At 54.1% G+C, this 12,332-nt stretch overlaps 1 protein-coding gene across 1 annotated transcript; it reads left to right on the top strand.

Annotated features, from left to right (window-relative positions):
- Positions 1-4,960: 4,960 nt before the first annotated feature.
- ZNF683 (zinc finger protein 683) lies at positions 4,961-11,094 on the top strand. Its single transcript, XM_040229707.1, is given in 6 exon segments — positions 4,961-5,419; positions 6,079-6,283; positions 7,775-8,463; positions 9,553-9,681; positions 10,709-10,925; positions 10,928-11,094. Coding segments are annotated over 6 exon segments (1,650 nt in total). The 5' UTR covers positions 4,961-5,098; the 3' UTR covers positions 11,017-11,094.
- The last annotated feature ends 1,238 nt before the right edge of the window (positions 11,095-12,332 follow it).

Below are 12,332 nucleotides of genomic sequence, written 5' to 3'. Positions count from 1 at the left end.
GCATGGGGCCAGGCACTGTCCTCAGGGCTTTACCTGAATTATCTTGAGGAATCACTGAAAGAACCCTGGGAGGCAAGCGCTCTTCTTATCCGCACTTGACCGATGGAGAGAGAGGCAGAGAGGTTAAGTGACTTGCCATAAGGTCGCAGAGCTGAGGTGAAATCCAGCAGAGGTAACATTCTTTTTAAAAATATCTATGCGGTGCTTCCCTGGTGGCTCAGTGGTGAAGAATCTGCCTACCTGTGCAGACGACGCGGGTTAGACCCCTGATCTGGGAAGAGCCCGCTTGCCTCGGATCAGCTAAGCCCATGTGCCACGACTATCAAGCCTGTGCTCTAAAGTCTGGCAGCTGCAACTATTGAGCCCACGTGCTGCAACTGTGGACGCTGCGCGCACCCTACAGCCCATGCTCTGCAAAAAGAGGGGCCACTGCAATGAGAAACCCTCATATTGCAACCTCAAAGTAGTCCCCTCTCACCTCAACTAGAGAGAAGCCCCCACGGCAATGAAGACCCAGCACAGCCATAAATAAATAAAATTATAAATACATACCTGTATATTTTCCCAATTCTTTTCTGTTATAGGTTAGTTCAAGATATTGAATACAGTTCCCTCTACTGTATAGTAAATTCTTTCACTGTATATTTTACACATATGTAACTAGGGATGTGTTCATCTATTTTATACATAGGGATGTGTATCTTTTAATCCTACACTCCTAATGTAGCTCTTCCCCCTCCTCTAACCATGAGTTTGTCTTCTGTGTCTGTGAGTCTGCTTTTGTTCTGTAAATAAATTCATTTGGATTATTGTTCAATTGCACATTTAAGTGATATATAATAACTATTTTTCTGTGCCTGACAGTTAATATTCTAAAACATTCTGCGTATTACCTCTCTATGGACATACTGTCCTGTCTTGTGTGGCACAGGGGAAAACTGGAGCCCACCAACAGAGAAATGCTACATATTATGTCCGCCAGAGGGCACGCATGCACTTCTCTGCAGTGGAATACTATACAGCCGGGAAAAGACAGGAGGTAGACGGTGTGTATGTTCTGGCATGAAATGATGGCCACAGTAGACTGTCAATAGAAAAAGTTACAGAATAGTATTATCATATCATCTATTAATATTCATGTATAAAAACAAAATTTAGAAGTTCATCTATTGTTTGTAGGTTCATGGATAGATGTCTGGAAAGATTAACATCAAACAAGTCACCCTGACCTCCGGGAAACTGGGAAGGAGGGAGCTTCCATTTTTTTCCTTATATTCCCTGCTGCTTATCTGTATTATCCTGTAATTCACAGAAAGATGAAGAAAGTAAGTGCACAGTGGACCAGGGGTTTGAGGATCCACGTCCACCCCTCCAGCTCTTCTGGTCCAGATACTGATTCTTTTCTGAGGCCTCCCTGGTGTCTTCTGCTCATCCCTGAAGGCCCCTTAACCCTACCTTCCCTCCACAATCACTTCCCAAGCCCTATCTGGTCTTAAAGTACTTGCTTGGCCTGGGTCTCTCCTCTGGGTCCAGGCACTGGTGCGGTTTTTTTCCCCATTAGGAGGCCAAGATCCTACCCCTGTGCTACTCCCCCAGGGGATGTGGGACATGGTGACCTCACAGTTAAGCCAGTGACACCATAGCGGACCTGGAGGCTGACGAGGCAAAGGATCTGGCAGGGCCCAAGAGATAGGAACAAGGAAGAGATTGGCAGGCAGAGGCTATTTCCAATGGAAACTTGAAGGACTGTGTCCTCCTCCCAGGACACTCCTAGCCAGTCCTTCCAGGGGTGGGAGACCTGAAAGTCTCCACAGTCACTTTGGTTCCTAACCAAGAGGTTGTACAGACTTTTCTGTGAGTTGGGAGCAGAGTGTGATGCCAGGAGGAGGGAGCAGAGTTGGCAGATGGAAGACAAAGGTGCATGTGAATCCTCCTGGGAGATGGGGGGGCACTCCAGTGGGCACTCAGTGAACTTCTTGCTCCCCTTGATTGCAGCACAGCTGGAGGGGAGGCAGGCTGTGACCTGGAAGGCTGGGAGGGCTGTAGCTTTTGGCGGGAGTAGAGTTCTGGTCAATCAAGAGGAAAAAGAGCACCATGGGAAGGGCTCCTTTCAGCTAATTTGAAGGATGCTGAGAGGGCAACCGGGATGGGGGTAGGGGAAGGAGAGGATGGGGGGGATTATCTGGGCCCTGGGAATGGCACATGTGAACAGAGCGTGAGGGACAGAAATGAAGCAGTGGGGGTGGGCTGACTCTGCCAAGAGACAGTGGAATCTGAGGGTTGGCACTAGACAGCACTTGGCTATTTGCTGTGTGTCTCTGAGTTGCTTACTCTCTCTGAGCTTCTGTTCCTTCATCATGGGGATAATAAAAGATGAAATGAGAACATTTATGAAGCCCCTAGCTTCACAATAAGTGCCGATACTTCGGCCACCTGATGCAAAGAGCCGACTCATTGGAAGAAACCCTGATGCTGGGAAAGATTGAGGGCAGGAGGAGAAGGGGGCAGCAGAGGAGATGGCTGGATAACGTCACTGACTCATTGAACATGAGTCTGAGCCAACTCTGGGAGGCAGTGAAGGGCAGGGAAGCCTGGTATGTTGCAGTCTATGGGGTCGCAAAGAGTCAGGCATGACTTAGCAACTGAGCAACGACAAGCACAGTGCCAGGCATATAGTAAGCTGTTTGTAAAGGTAGCTTGCTACTCTAATCCTCGAAATAGTCCAACCTGAGCCTGATGCTTCATCTATTCTGGGCAGGTAGAGTGCAGAATTCATGGTTGTATGCTATAGAAACCATTTCTGGAGGATTTAAGGAGAGGAGGAAAATCCTTGGTGGTCCAGTGGTTAGGACTCTGTGCTTTCACTGCCGAGGGCCCAGGTTTCCACAGTTCAGCAAAGAAACAACAACAGTAGAGACACAGAGAGGAGAAATTCCCTTGAAAGATGTTGGAGGAGCGCAGAGAAATTCTGGGAAGGCTGCAGAGCCAGGCTTGGAGAACAGGCTGGATCGAGAGAGGCTGGACAGCCCAGAGAGGACTGTGTGACCTGCCTGAACCCCTTTCTTTGAAAATCTGGTCTCCTGGAAGCTGACGTAGCACCATCCACAGAGTGGGCTCCATCAACCTGCCACCTCTGGACCACCGGCTTCTGATCACAGTCTGGATGGGTCCATGTGGTCAGTCTGGTCCATGGCACGTGCCTGCAGCATGTGTTCGGGTGGGGAGGCCGAAATTCAGCCTGTTGCTTTTCCAGCTTTTACAGTGGAATGTGCCTTCTGCCTCCTTCCAGCCTCTAGTGAGAGAAACTTCCAGATGCTGGGCATCCAGAACACCTGGGAAGTGTCTACATGGGAAATGAGAATAAGTAGAGAGTGATCCCTGTCCTTGAGATACAGACATGTAGGGGTCAGTTATGCAGGTAAACGATGGTGACAGGAAGTGGAGGGGGCCATAGTGCAAGTAAGTACCGGCCAGGGGCCAAGCCAGCAGAATACCATGTCCCTTGCTCGCACGGAGAGTTTGAGACATCCCTGTGCGTTCCATGACAGCTGGTGGCACAGCCAGATGGAGCCTGAGGCTTGGGCGCCCCATTGGGCCGGGCACTGTGGATATACCAACTGGGGGCAGAATTTATGTGAGGGCGGGGGAGATGAACCCTCTTCAGCTCTCGGCAGTGATGAAGTTGCTCAGCTGGAAAAGCTGTTTCTGGCCTAAGGGGCCTCCCTTTTAGATATCTAGTCATGCTTCATAGGCATTTTGTCATGTCTCTAACTTATCCCTCACCCAGAGGGGGCCTCAGCATTCTGTCTAAATTGGAGAAAAGGTTCCCAGGACAGAGAAATCAGAGGCGGGATGAGGAGGAGGAAGATGTACTTGCTACCTCCAGGGCCTTTGCTGTGCGAGATCAGATTCCTGCTCACCCCCCTGCCTCTCTGTTTCCTCCTACGCTGCCTGCTTTTGTCTCTGCCTGTTCCTGTCCCTGCCAACCTCCCGTCCCTGTCACAGCTGGGTCCCCTTCCCCAAAGGACCCCAGCTCCAGCCTTTGAGCCCTGCTCCGTCCCCCTCCTGCTCAGCCATTGGGGTTCCCTGAGAGTCACAGCTAAGGCTCTTCCCCACTCCATCATCCCCCACACTGAAATTCCGGTAGCCCCAGTTTCCTGTGGCCCCTAACTCCTGCAGCGTGGCCTCAGGTAGGTAAAGGCTGGTGGGCGGCTCGCCCGTGTCTCAGGTCCCAGAGGGCCCCCTGCCTGCCTGCCAGCCCCCCTCTTCCTATTTGTGGCAACTTCAAATGTAGCACTTTCCTGTCACCTCTCACACCCACGGGGGCCTCAGACACAGGCAGAGGCTGGCTGCCCGCCTGCCCAGCGGCTTCCTTCCCCAGCCAGAGAGGACTTCTGCAGAGCCAGGTGAAGAGCCTCGCACGGGCTGCGCCTCCTCCTGGGGTGATTGGAGACCTGGGGCAGAGTGGGGAGGAGTCAGGGGAGAGGGAGAAGAAACTGGGTTTCGGAGGAATGAGACACCCATGTAAGGGTGCCAGGCTTTGCGGGGCACTGGGGTTAAGGAGGGAAGAGGGGGAAGGGAGGAGAAGGAGGGGAGCCTTAGGGCTATGCGACCCTCAGTGAAGTGACCGGCAGAGAAGCGAAGTGCTAACTGAGCAGACAGCTGTCACCGAGCAGCTTCCTGTCAGGCCAGTCAGGACCGGGGGACCCCGAGCCCACTTGCTCAGACCAGCCCAGATGAGGAAGCTGAGCCTGGGAAGTCTGGGTGGCAGGACACTGGGGCTTCCTCAGCTGCCCCCCAAAGCTGGTAGGTGAGCTAGGATGTAGGTGGGGAGCCGGTGGTTGATAGAGTTGTGGAGACATGAGCCCCTCCCAGCATGGAAGAGAGTAGCCAGCCTCTCAATTCCCTGTGGCCCCGAGGAGGCCTGGAATATTTCCTCAGATCTCTGAGCTCACTTGGAAGTATCTCCATGAGGACTTCTCTCCCTCCTGTCTTCCCCAGGGATGGGGATCAGGCCAGTTCTTCCCTTTGCCTCTGACTGGCAAGTCTCCATTCATTCCTCTTCTCGCCCCTGCTTGAGAGCGTCGTTGGCTTCTAAATGTCGGTGCCTAGAGAGTCCTTTCATGTCAGCCAGTCTAACCCTCCCATTTTGCAGATAAAGAAACTGAGGCCAGCAGAGGCAGTGACTGGCTCGAGATCACACAGTGATTTCCGGGGAGAGCCGGCCCTGGAAGTCAGGCTCCTGTTTGGAGGACCTTCACTGCTCACCTGTGATGGACCTGTCTTCCCAGCAGGTGGCAGGGCCATGAAGAGGGAGCTTGCTCCAGAGCTGGGTTGTTGCCACAAGACCAAGCCCCTGGGGAGCACAGGGGCTTCTCTGTCCCCCCACCTGGACTCCCAGCTCTGCCAAGATGGCCAGGTAATGTGAGGTCCCGGTCCTATCTCTGAGCCTAGGATGCTTCTGGAAGGAGAGGAGGTTAGAAAGAAGTGGAGGGGGGTGTGGAAATCTGAAGGGACCTGGATTCTCCTGGTCCTGAGCACCTCTACCCCAGGACCTCACAGGAACGCGCCCTCGGAGGTGCCAGAGACCCTCTGCCGTGCCCCAGGGCCAGACTCTCTGTGGGACATGAGAAGGGACAGGCCATGCAGAGCTGAGTGTCACGGGGGCCTGGGCCTTGGAGGAGGCTCAGGGCCCTCCTGTGGGGTGCACAGTCTTTCATGAGGGGTTTTTCTCTTAAGTTCACCTCAGATCCATTGAGAACACAGTACATAGTCTGAGACAGAGTGGGATGAGGGTGGTGAGGAAGGATGGGTGGGAGGGAAGAACAGGGCTGGGTGGGGGGTTCTGGGGCAGGGGTAGGGCAACCCTGGGGGTGGACGTGTAAGTCCCTTGGAAAGGAAATGTGGATGAGGGAAGGGGAAGCCCTCTGACTGATGGACATGGCAAAGGTGAGTATGTGTGTGTTGGTGGGGGGGTGGTCTTAGCTTCTCCTTCCCCTCTGGAAATCAAACAAGGGGTGGGGCCATCTCAGGGGACTCCCAGTCCCCACCCCCAAGCCCCTTCCCTCTGCCTCCCAGGTCTTCCCAGCCTTCAGGCCACATCCAGACACAGTGGATCCTCATGGCCAGTCCTGGGCCAGCTGGCTGTGCCCATGGCGACTGGCACCGGCCAAGTCTGCCCTGCTGGCCTGCTCCCAGGGCCTGGACCTATACCTGTGCACCCTGCAGTCGGCAACCCTGGCAACAGCCCCGCGGGTTCTCAGGGAGGATGCTTTGAGCACACGTAAGCCCAGGGCAACTTCACTTTCACTTTTCACTTTCATGCATTGGAGAAGGACATGGCACCCCACTCCAGTGTTCTTCTGGAGAATCCCAGGGACGGGGGAGCCTGGTGGGTTGCCGTCTATGGGGTCGCACAGAGTCAGACACGACTGAAGCGACTTAGCAACAGCAGCAGCAAGCCCAGGGCACGGGGCCGCACCCAGTGGAGGTGGGAGGTGGGGGCAGGTATTGTTAGGTTTGAGGAGGAGAGACAGAGCAGGCCCAGTGTCACTGGTGAGGACGGAGCCTCAGGTATATGCTACTTCCACATTTTGATCCGGAGCTCTGGCCTGGGCACACGTGGAACTCTCAGGTGGTGACATCTGGGCAGTGGTTTTTCTCAAGCATGGGTGTGGAATCTGGTGGAGGTGTAGCCAAAGTCCCAGGAGTTGAGGGTGGGTGATCTGTCTGCCTAGAACACTTGAGCTAGAGGGGCTTGTGTTATAAGGCAGGAAGCTTGCTTGGGAGGCAGGGAGTCGGGGGGGTGGTGTCTCGGTTCTGTCCCTGCCAGCACTATGACCTCGAGTACATCACAGAAGCCAGTTTCTGCTTTCACAGAAGGACCATCTCACTATACCTCTACAATTGCTTACAGTACACCATTTCCTTATGCAACTCAACCTGGAGGGCAGGGACCATGCTGCTGTGTCCAGCACAGAGCAAAGCAGCCCAGTAAAGTTGGTTGAGTGAATCAGTGAGGATCCAAGCAGACAACCTACTTTTGAATATTGATACACATTTAGTATTTTACTTGACATTGCTCCTCGTCTAACTCCTACCTCACTGGTTGTTGCACCTCACTCTCCCTTGTGAGCTCTCCCTGACTTACCCTCCTGAGTCTTCCCACACTCCAGAGTTCAGTCCAGAGCTACTTCCTTGTCCCTCGCCTCATCCCTTCTCCTCCTTCTCCTCTCCTCTCTGCTATTCTTCCTTCCTCTTCCGTTCTCTTTAGCAGTTTGTTGAAACTTCCTGCGATACTAGAAAGGTTCTACACTTGTGCTATCTGACACCTGAGCCTTTTAAATGTGGCTAGTACAAGTGAGAAGCTGGTTTTGTTTTGTTTGTTTTTTTTGTGCTTAAAGGTGTACGATGGCTGCCCTTTTGGACCCAGCAGATCTAGGGCCATCCTTTATGTGATCTCATTTGGGCCCGTGGCACCCACATTTCCGTCTCTAGCTCAGGCCACTCCTTTAATCTCTAAACCAATTCATCCAACTGGCCTCTGACTTCTCTGCCTACATGTCTAACAGGCTTCTTGAATCCTTTTCATTCCCTGAAGTAGTTACACACTGCACAAATGCCAACCTCTTTATCAGCAAGGGCAATGGCAGACCAGAGAAAGGAGCTGCCAGGCAGGCTAGAGTCCTCTCCCAGCTCGGAGCCGGGGGTTAGGTGCAGAGCTGACCTTGACTTCAGGCTGGGTGGCCCTCACAATCTTCCTTTTTCTGCTCAGGGCACCTGCCACCAAGGCCGCCTGCCGGCTCCTCCAGTGGCGAGAAACTCCCACCCAGGCGTCCTCCGAGCAGTGACAAGATGGGAAGCCAGACAGAAAGAGCTGGCGAGGGACCCCCCTGCCCATCCTTCTCTCCTCCCAACAGCTCTTCCCCAAATTCTTGGCAAAATAAGAAGAGCCCCTTGGCTTCCTGCTCCTGCCCCCCAACCCCACCCAACTCCAGAGAACTCTCCTCCCACTTCCGCCCATTCTATCCTGCCTACCCATTTTTTATGCCCACTCCTTACCTGGTCACATGTGGGAGCCTACCTTCAATGCCATGTCCCCCCCGCTTCAAGCTGCCCCAAGACACCCCCTATGCCACCATGGCTGTGCCCAGCTTGCTGATTAATGTCAATGAGCCCGAGCACCCCAGCACCTGGGGGGAGACCCTGCGCCCCTACCCAGGGGCCTGTCAAGACTCCGGCCAAACCCAACCCTCCCAGAGCCAGAATCTGGGCCTTGCCACTGCCAGGAACTACTCCACAGGGCCGGAGCGGGCTGGAAGGGTGGCTGCAGGAAAGCGGGCCCCACTGGGCTCCCAGGCTGGCTCTGCAGCACTGCCTTACCCGCTGAAGAAAGAGAACGGCAAAATCCTGTATGAGTGCAACGTGTGCAGTAAGAGCTTTGGGCAGCTCTCCAACCTCAAGGTATCTACCTCCGGGCCCCCACGGTTCCCACTGGGCATCCTTCGATGACCCTTTCCCGTCCTGCTTCAAGAATCAAGGACCTGGAGCGGAGGGAGTTCCAGGTCAGCCTCTAGGGCCTGTGACCTTGGCTGGTTCATTTGGCCCTGCAGTTTCGCATCTGTAGAGTGGAGTCCTCTCCACACAAAAGACTGTCCATGAGATCATCTCATTTCAGCTAAAAATAGAGAAACCGAGGAAAGATGTTCCCAAGGTTACCTTGATTTAAGGGTGCAGCCAGGTCTCCATCTGAGTCTCTCAATATCTAGGGTAAAGCCCTTTCTTGAAGAGTCATCCTCTCTGATTCCTTGGTAATCCTCCTCTTGTTTATTTATTTAAAGGTCAGGTCCGGAACAGGTGAATTTTAGTGAATCTAGACCTGACAACCAGCCTTTTTCAACTGGGATCCAACACAACAGCAGTGTGCTGTAGGCGTCATTATAGGCATCGTCCAGCAGGGGGCGACCATAGACGTATCTCTGTATCAGCCAAGATCGGACGTTAGGGGCAAGTTGACACCTGCTGAAATAGAGGAAAATTTACTGGTTGTTGGAGAACAGACCTTCTGCATCCTCTAGGGCATGAGTTTTTAAACTTTAATGAACCTCAAACCACTTGGAGAGCTGGCCCCAGCCCTCGGCCCGCCCTAAGCCCTAGCCCCAGAGATTTCAGTTCGGCTGGTCTGCGGGTGGGGCCTGAGAGTCTGCCTCTCTAACACCCTCCCAGGTGACGCTGATGCTGCTGGTCTGTGGACCACACTTTGAGAAGCACTGCACAAGACATATATCTAGGGGATACACATAGGCTACCCCTTACCTGGCCTGCTGACCACAGCCATCGCCATCTTCCCTCCCGCAGGGCAGCAGAGAGCGCGAGGGGAGCCTGGGGGATGGTAGACTGGCCTTCAGGGAGGTGACACGGAGGCAGGGGGATTGAAATGCCTTGATGCCAAAAGGGGGTCCTGCGAGGATGCGGGTAGAGGTTTGAGGAGGATCCCTGGCCCTGATGGGGGGCTCTGGGCGGCTGACAGCATTTTTCCCACGCCTGGCTCAGGTCCATCTGCGAGTGCACAGCGGGGAGCGCCCGTTCCAGTGCGCCCTGTGCCAGAAGAGCTTCACCCAGCTCGCCCACCTGCAGAAGCACCACCTGGTGCACACTGGGGAGCGGCCCCACGAGTGCCCGGTGAGACCCTCCACCCCCTCCCCTGTCCTCCTGCAGGCTGCAGAGGAGTTCTAGGCCCCTGGGGGATGGCACCTGTGGCCTCCATTCCTCCACTGTCCTGAGCAAATGGAGCTAGGGCAGGAGGCAAGGGTTGGGATGGGGGGGAGGGAGGGGAAAGGGAAGGGCCAGGGTGCGCTATTGGAGGACTCTCCCTGGGCCTGGAGGGGAGAATAGCGATGTGTGTCTAGGGGTGGAGAAGAATGAAGCTGAAGGTCCTGGGGAGCGGACACCCACTGGCGACTTCCCAGCATCGTCAGAGGAGTTAATGCTAGTGTGTGTGCAAAGTCGATGAACTCTACTGATAACATCAGCTCAATGTTAGCTCCCTCCCTCTTTGAGCTTCACAGTGTCTCCAGGGAGTTTGGAAGGGCCAGAACTCTTTCCCTGTTTTACAGAGGCAGGAACGAAAGCAGCATAATGGTGACAGTCTAGGCTACCTGGGTTCAAATCTTAGCTCTGCCTCCAATTTGCTGTGTGAGCTTTGGCTACTGGCCTCACTCCTCTAAGCCTCGGCATGTTACCTGTTAATACAGAAGTAGTGCTTAGTCCCGATTCTCCAGTCCTGAAGAAGACTACATAAGACCAACTCCTGGCACGCAGCAGCTCCCAGTAAATGTTAATTGCACGCACAGAAGCTGCAGCCCCACGCTTAAGGGTTCTATGTGATTATGTCATTCAGTCCTCCATGCCCACAAGATTAGCTATTAATAGTCTATGTCAGTCATCAATAGAACAAGGCTCAGAAAGGGGAGGTCTCCTGTACAAGGTCATGCAAGCAGTAGAAGAACCAGGGTACTAACCCAGGCTGCCTGGCTCCGATGTGCCAGATACCATGGTCCCAGAGAGGTATCATGGGGGAGAACTTCCAGGCCTGCATCACAGGGAGGTGGTGGTGGTGGAGGAGGGGTGTTTTCAAGATGGGGAGTGGGGAGCAGAGCTCCTGGGTGACCCAGGCAGGCAGAGCTGATGCCAGGGCCTATCCCATCAGATGTGTCACAAGCGCTTCAGCAGCTCCAGCAACCTGAAGACCCACCTGCGCCTGCACTCGGGGGCCCGGCCTTTCCAGTGCAGTGTCTGCCCGAGTCGCTTCACCCAGCTTGTTCACCTGAAGCTGCACCTTCGTCTGCATGCCCCACGGCCCTGCGGCCTGGCTCACACCCACCTGCCCCTGGCATCTCTCACCTACCTTGCCCGCTGGCACCAGGGGCCCTAGATATTCTGGCAGCACCATCAGAGAGGCAGATGGACTGGGACGTGGACAAGGTCAAGGTGTCCTCAGCATCCCAGGGCAAGTAAGGGCCTGAGCAGTGGTGCCAGGACTGCCCTAGGGAGGGGGCAGGGGCGGAGCAATGAAAGGATTTTCTCTACGATGAATTGAGGCCTCCTGAGCTTCAGTAGTGCAGGGGGAGGTCAGAGTGTATTTGCCAGACTTCACGTCCCACTCCCCCTGGCAGGTCATGGGACACAGCCAGGAAGAGACTATGCTGCCCACCGTGTGTGTGTGTGTGTGTGTGTGTGTGTGTGTGTGTATTGGGGGGTGCCTGCAGCCATCTACCTCTGGCTGGGTTTGAGTTCCACCCTCTGTTTGGGACCTATCTGGGACCAGGCCCTCCATCTCAGCTAGCCAATGGACAGTCCAGCCTTCCAGGTCTCTGCAGGGTGCAGACTGTGGTGCTGTGGTGCTGTGGTGCCAGGCACAGGGCACTCTTTTCTGAACCAGCACCAGCCCAGATATCTGTCTGCTGCTTCCTGCAACCTCCTTGTCTCCCAGTTCCTAGAGGCCACTGTGCCCCCTCAGCTGGTACTCCCTGCTTTGGTCAGGTGGGACACGTTCATCTCCCTCTGTATATGCCAGGATCTGAGCCTCCTGTGGGAGAGGCAGGAACACAGGGATGTCAGAGTCCACTCATGACCCAGAAGCAAGATGTCCCCCTGTGTGTCAAGGACCAGTCATCCCAGAGGACAAGGAGTGAAGTGGGTACCAAGCTTGGGGAAGGGGTAGAGGCCCTACAAGGACTACAGGTAGGGAAGAACTGGCAGAGAGAGCCTGGGAACTAGGGCCCTCCATCATCATCTTTCTCCCTGGAGTCCCAGAGGACCCCCTCAAGTGTGCAAAGTGTTCCCTCTCCCAGAAAGAGTGGTAGCATTAGATGGGAAAGGGTACTGCCCTTTGGGGGTATAGGAAGCCCAGGTTATAATCACAACAGTAGCTATTATTAAGTAATGATTTGTTTTTGTTCAGTTGCTAAGTCATGTCTGACTCTGCAGCCCCATGGACTGCAGCACGCCAAGCTTCCCTATCTTTCACTATCTCCTGGAGTTTGCTCAAGTTCATGTCCATTAAGTCAGTGATGCTATCTATCCATCTCATCCTCTGCCATCCCCTTCTCCTCTTGCCCTCCGTCTTTCCAGCATTAGGGTTTGTTCCCCCAAGAAGTCAGCTCTTTACATCAGATGATCAAAGTATTGGAGTTTCAGCTTCAGCATCAGTCCTTCCAGTGAATATTCAGGGTTGATTTCCTATAGGATTGACTGGTTTGATTTTCCAGTCCAAGGGACTCTCAAGAGTCTTCTCCAGCATTACAGTTCAAAAGTGTCAATTCTTTGGTGCT

Source organism: Oryx dammah, unplaced genomic scaffold (assembly GCF_014754425.2).
Source record: "Oryx dammah isolate SB20612 unplaced genomic scaffold, SCBI_Odam_1.1 HiC_scaffold_27, whole genome shotgun sequence".
Classification (NCBI taxonomy): domain Eukaryota; kingdom Metazoa; phylum Chordata; class Mammalia; order Artiodactyla; family Bovidae; genus Oryx; species Oryx dammah.
This window is presented reverse-complemented; position numbering and strand designations above follow the sequence as displayed.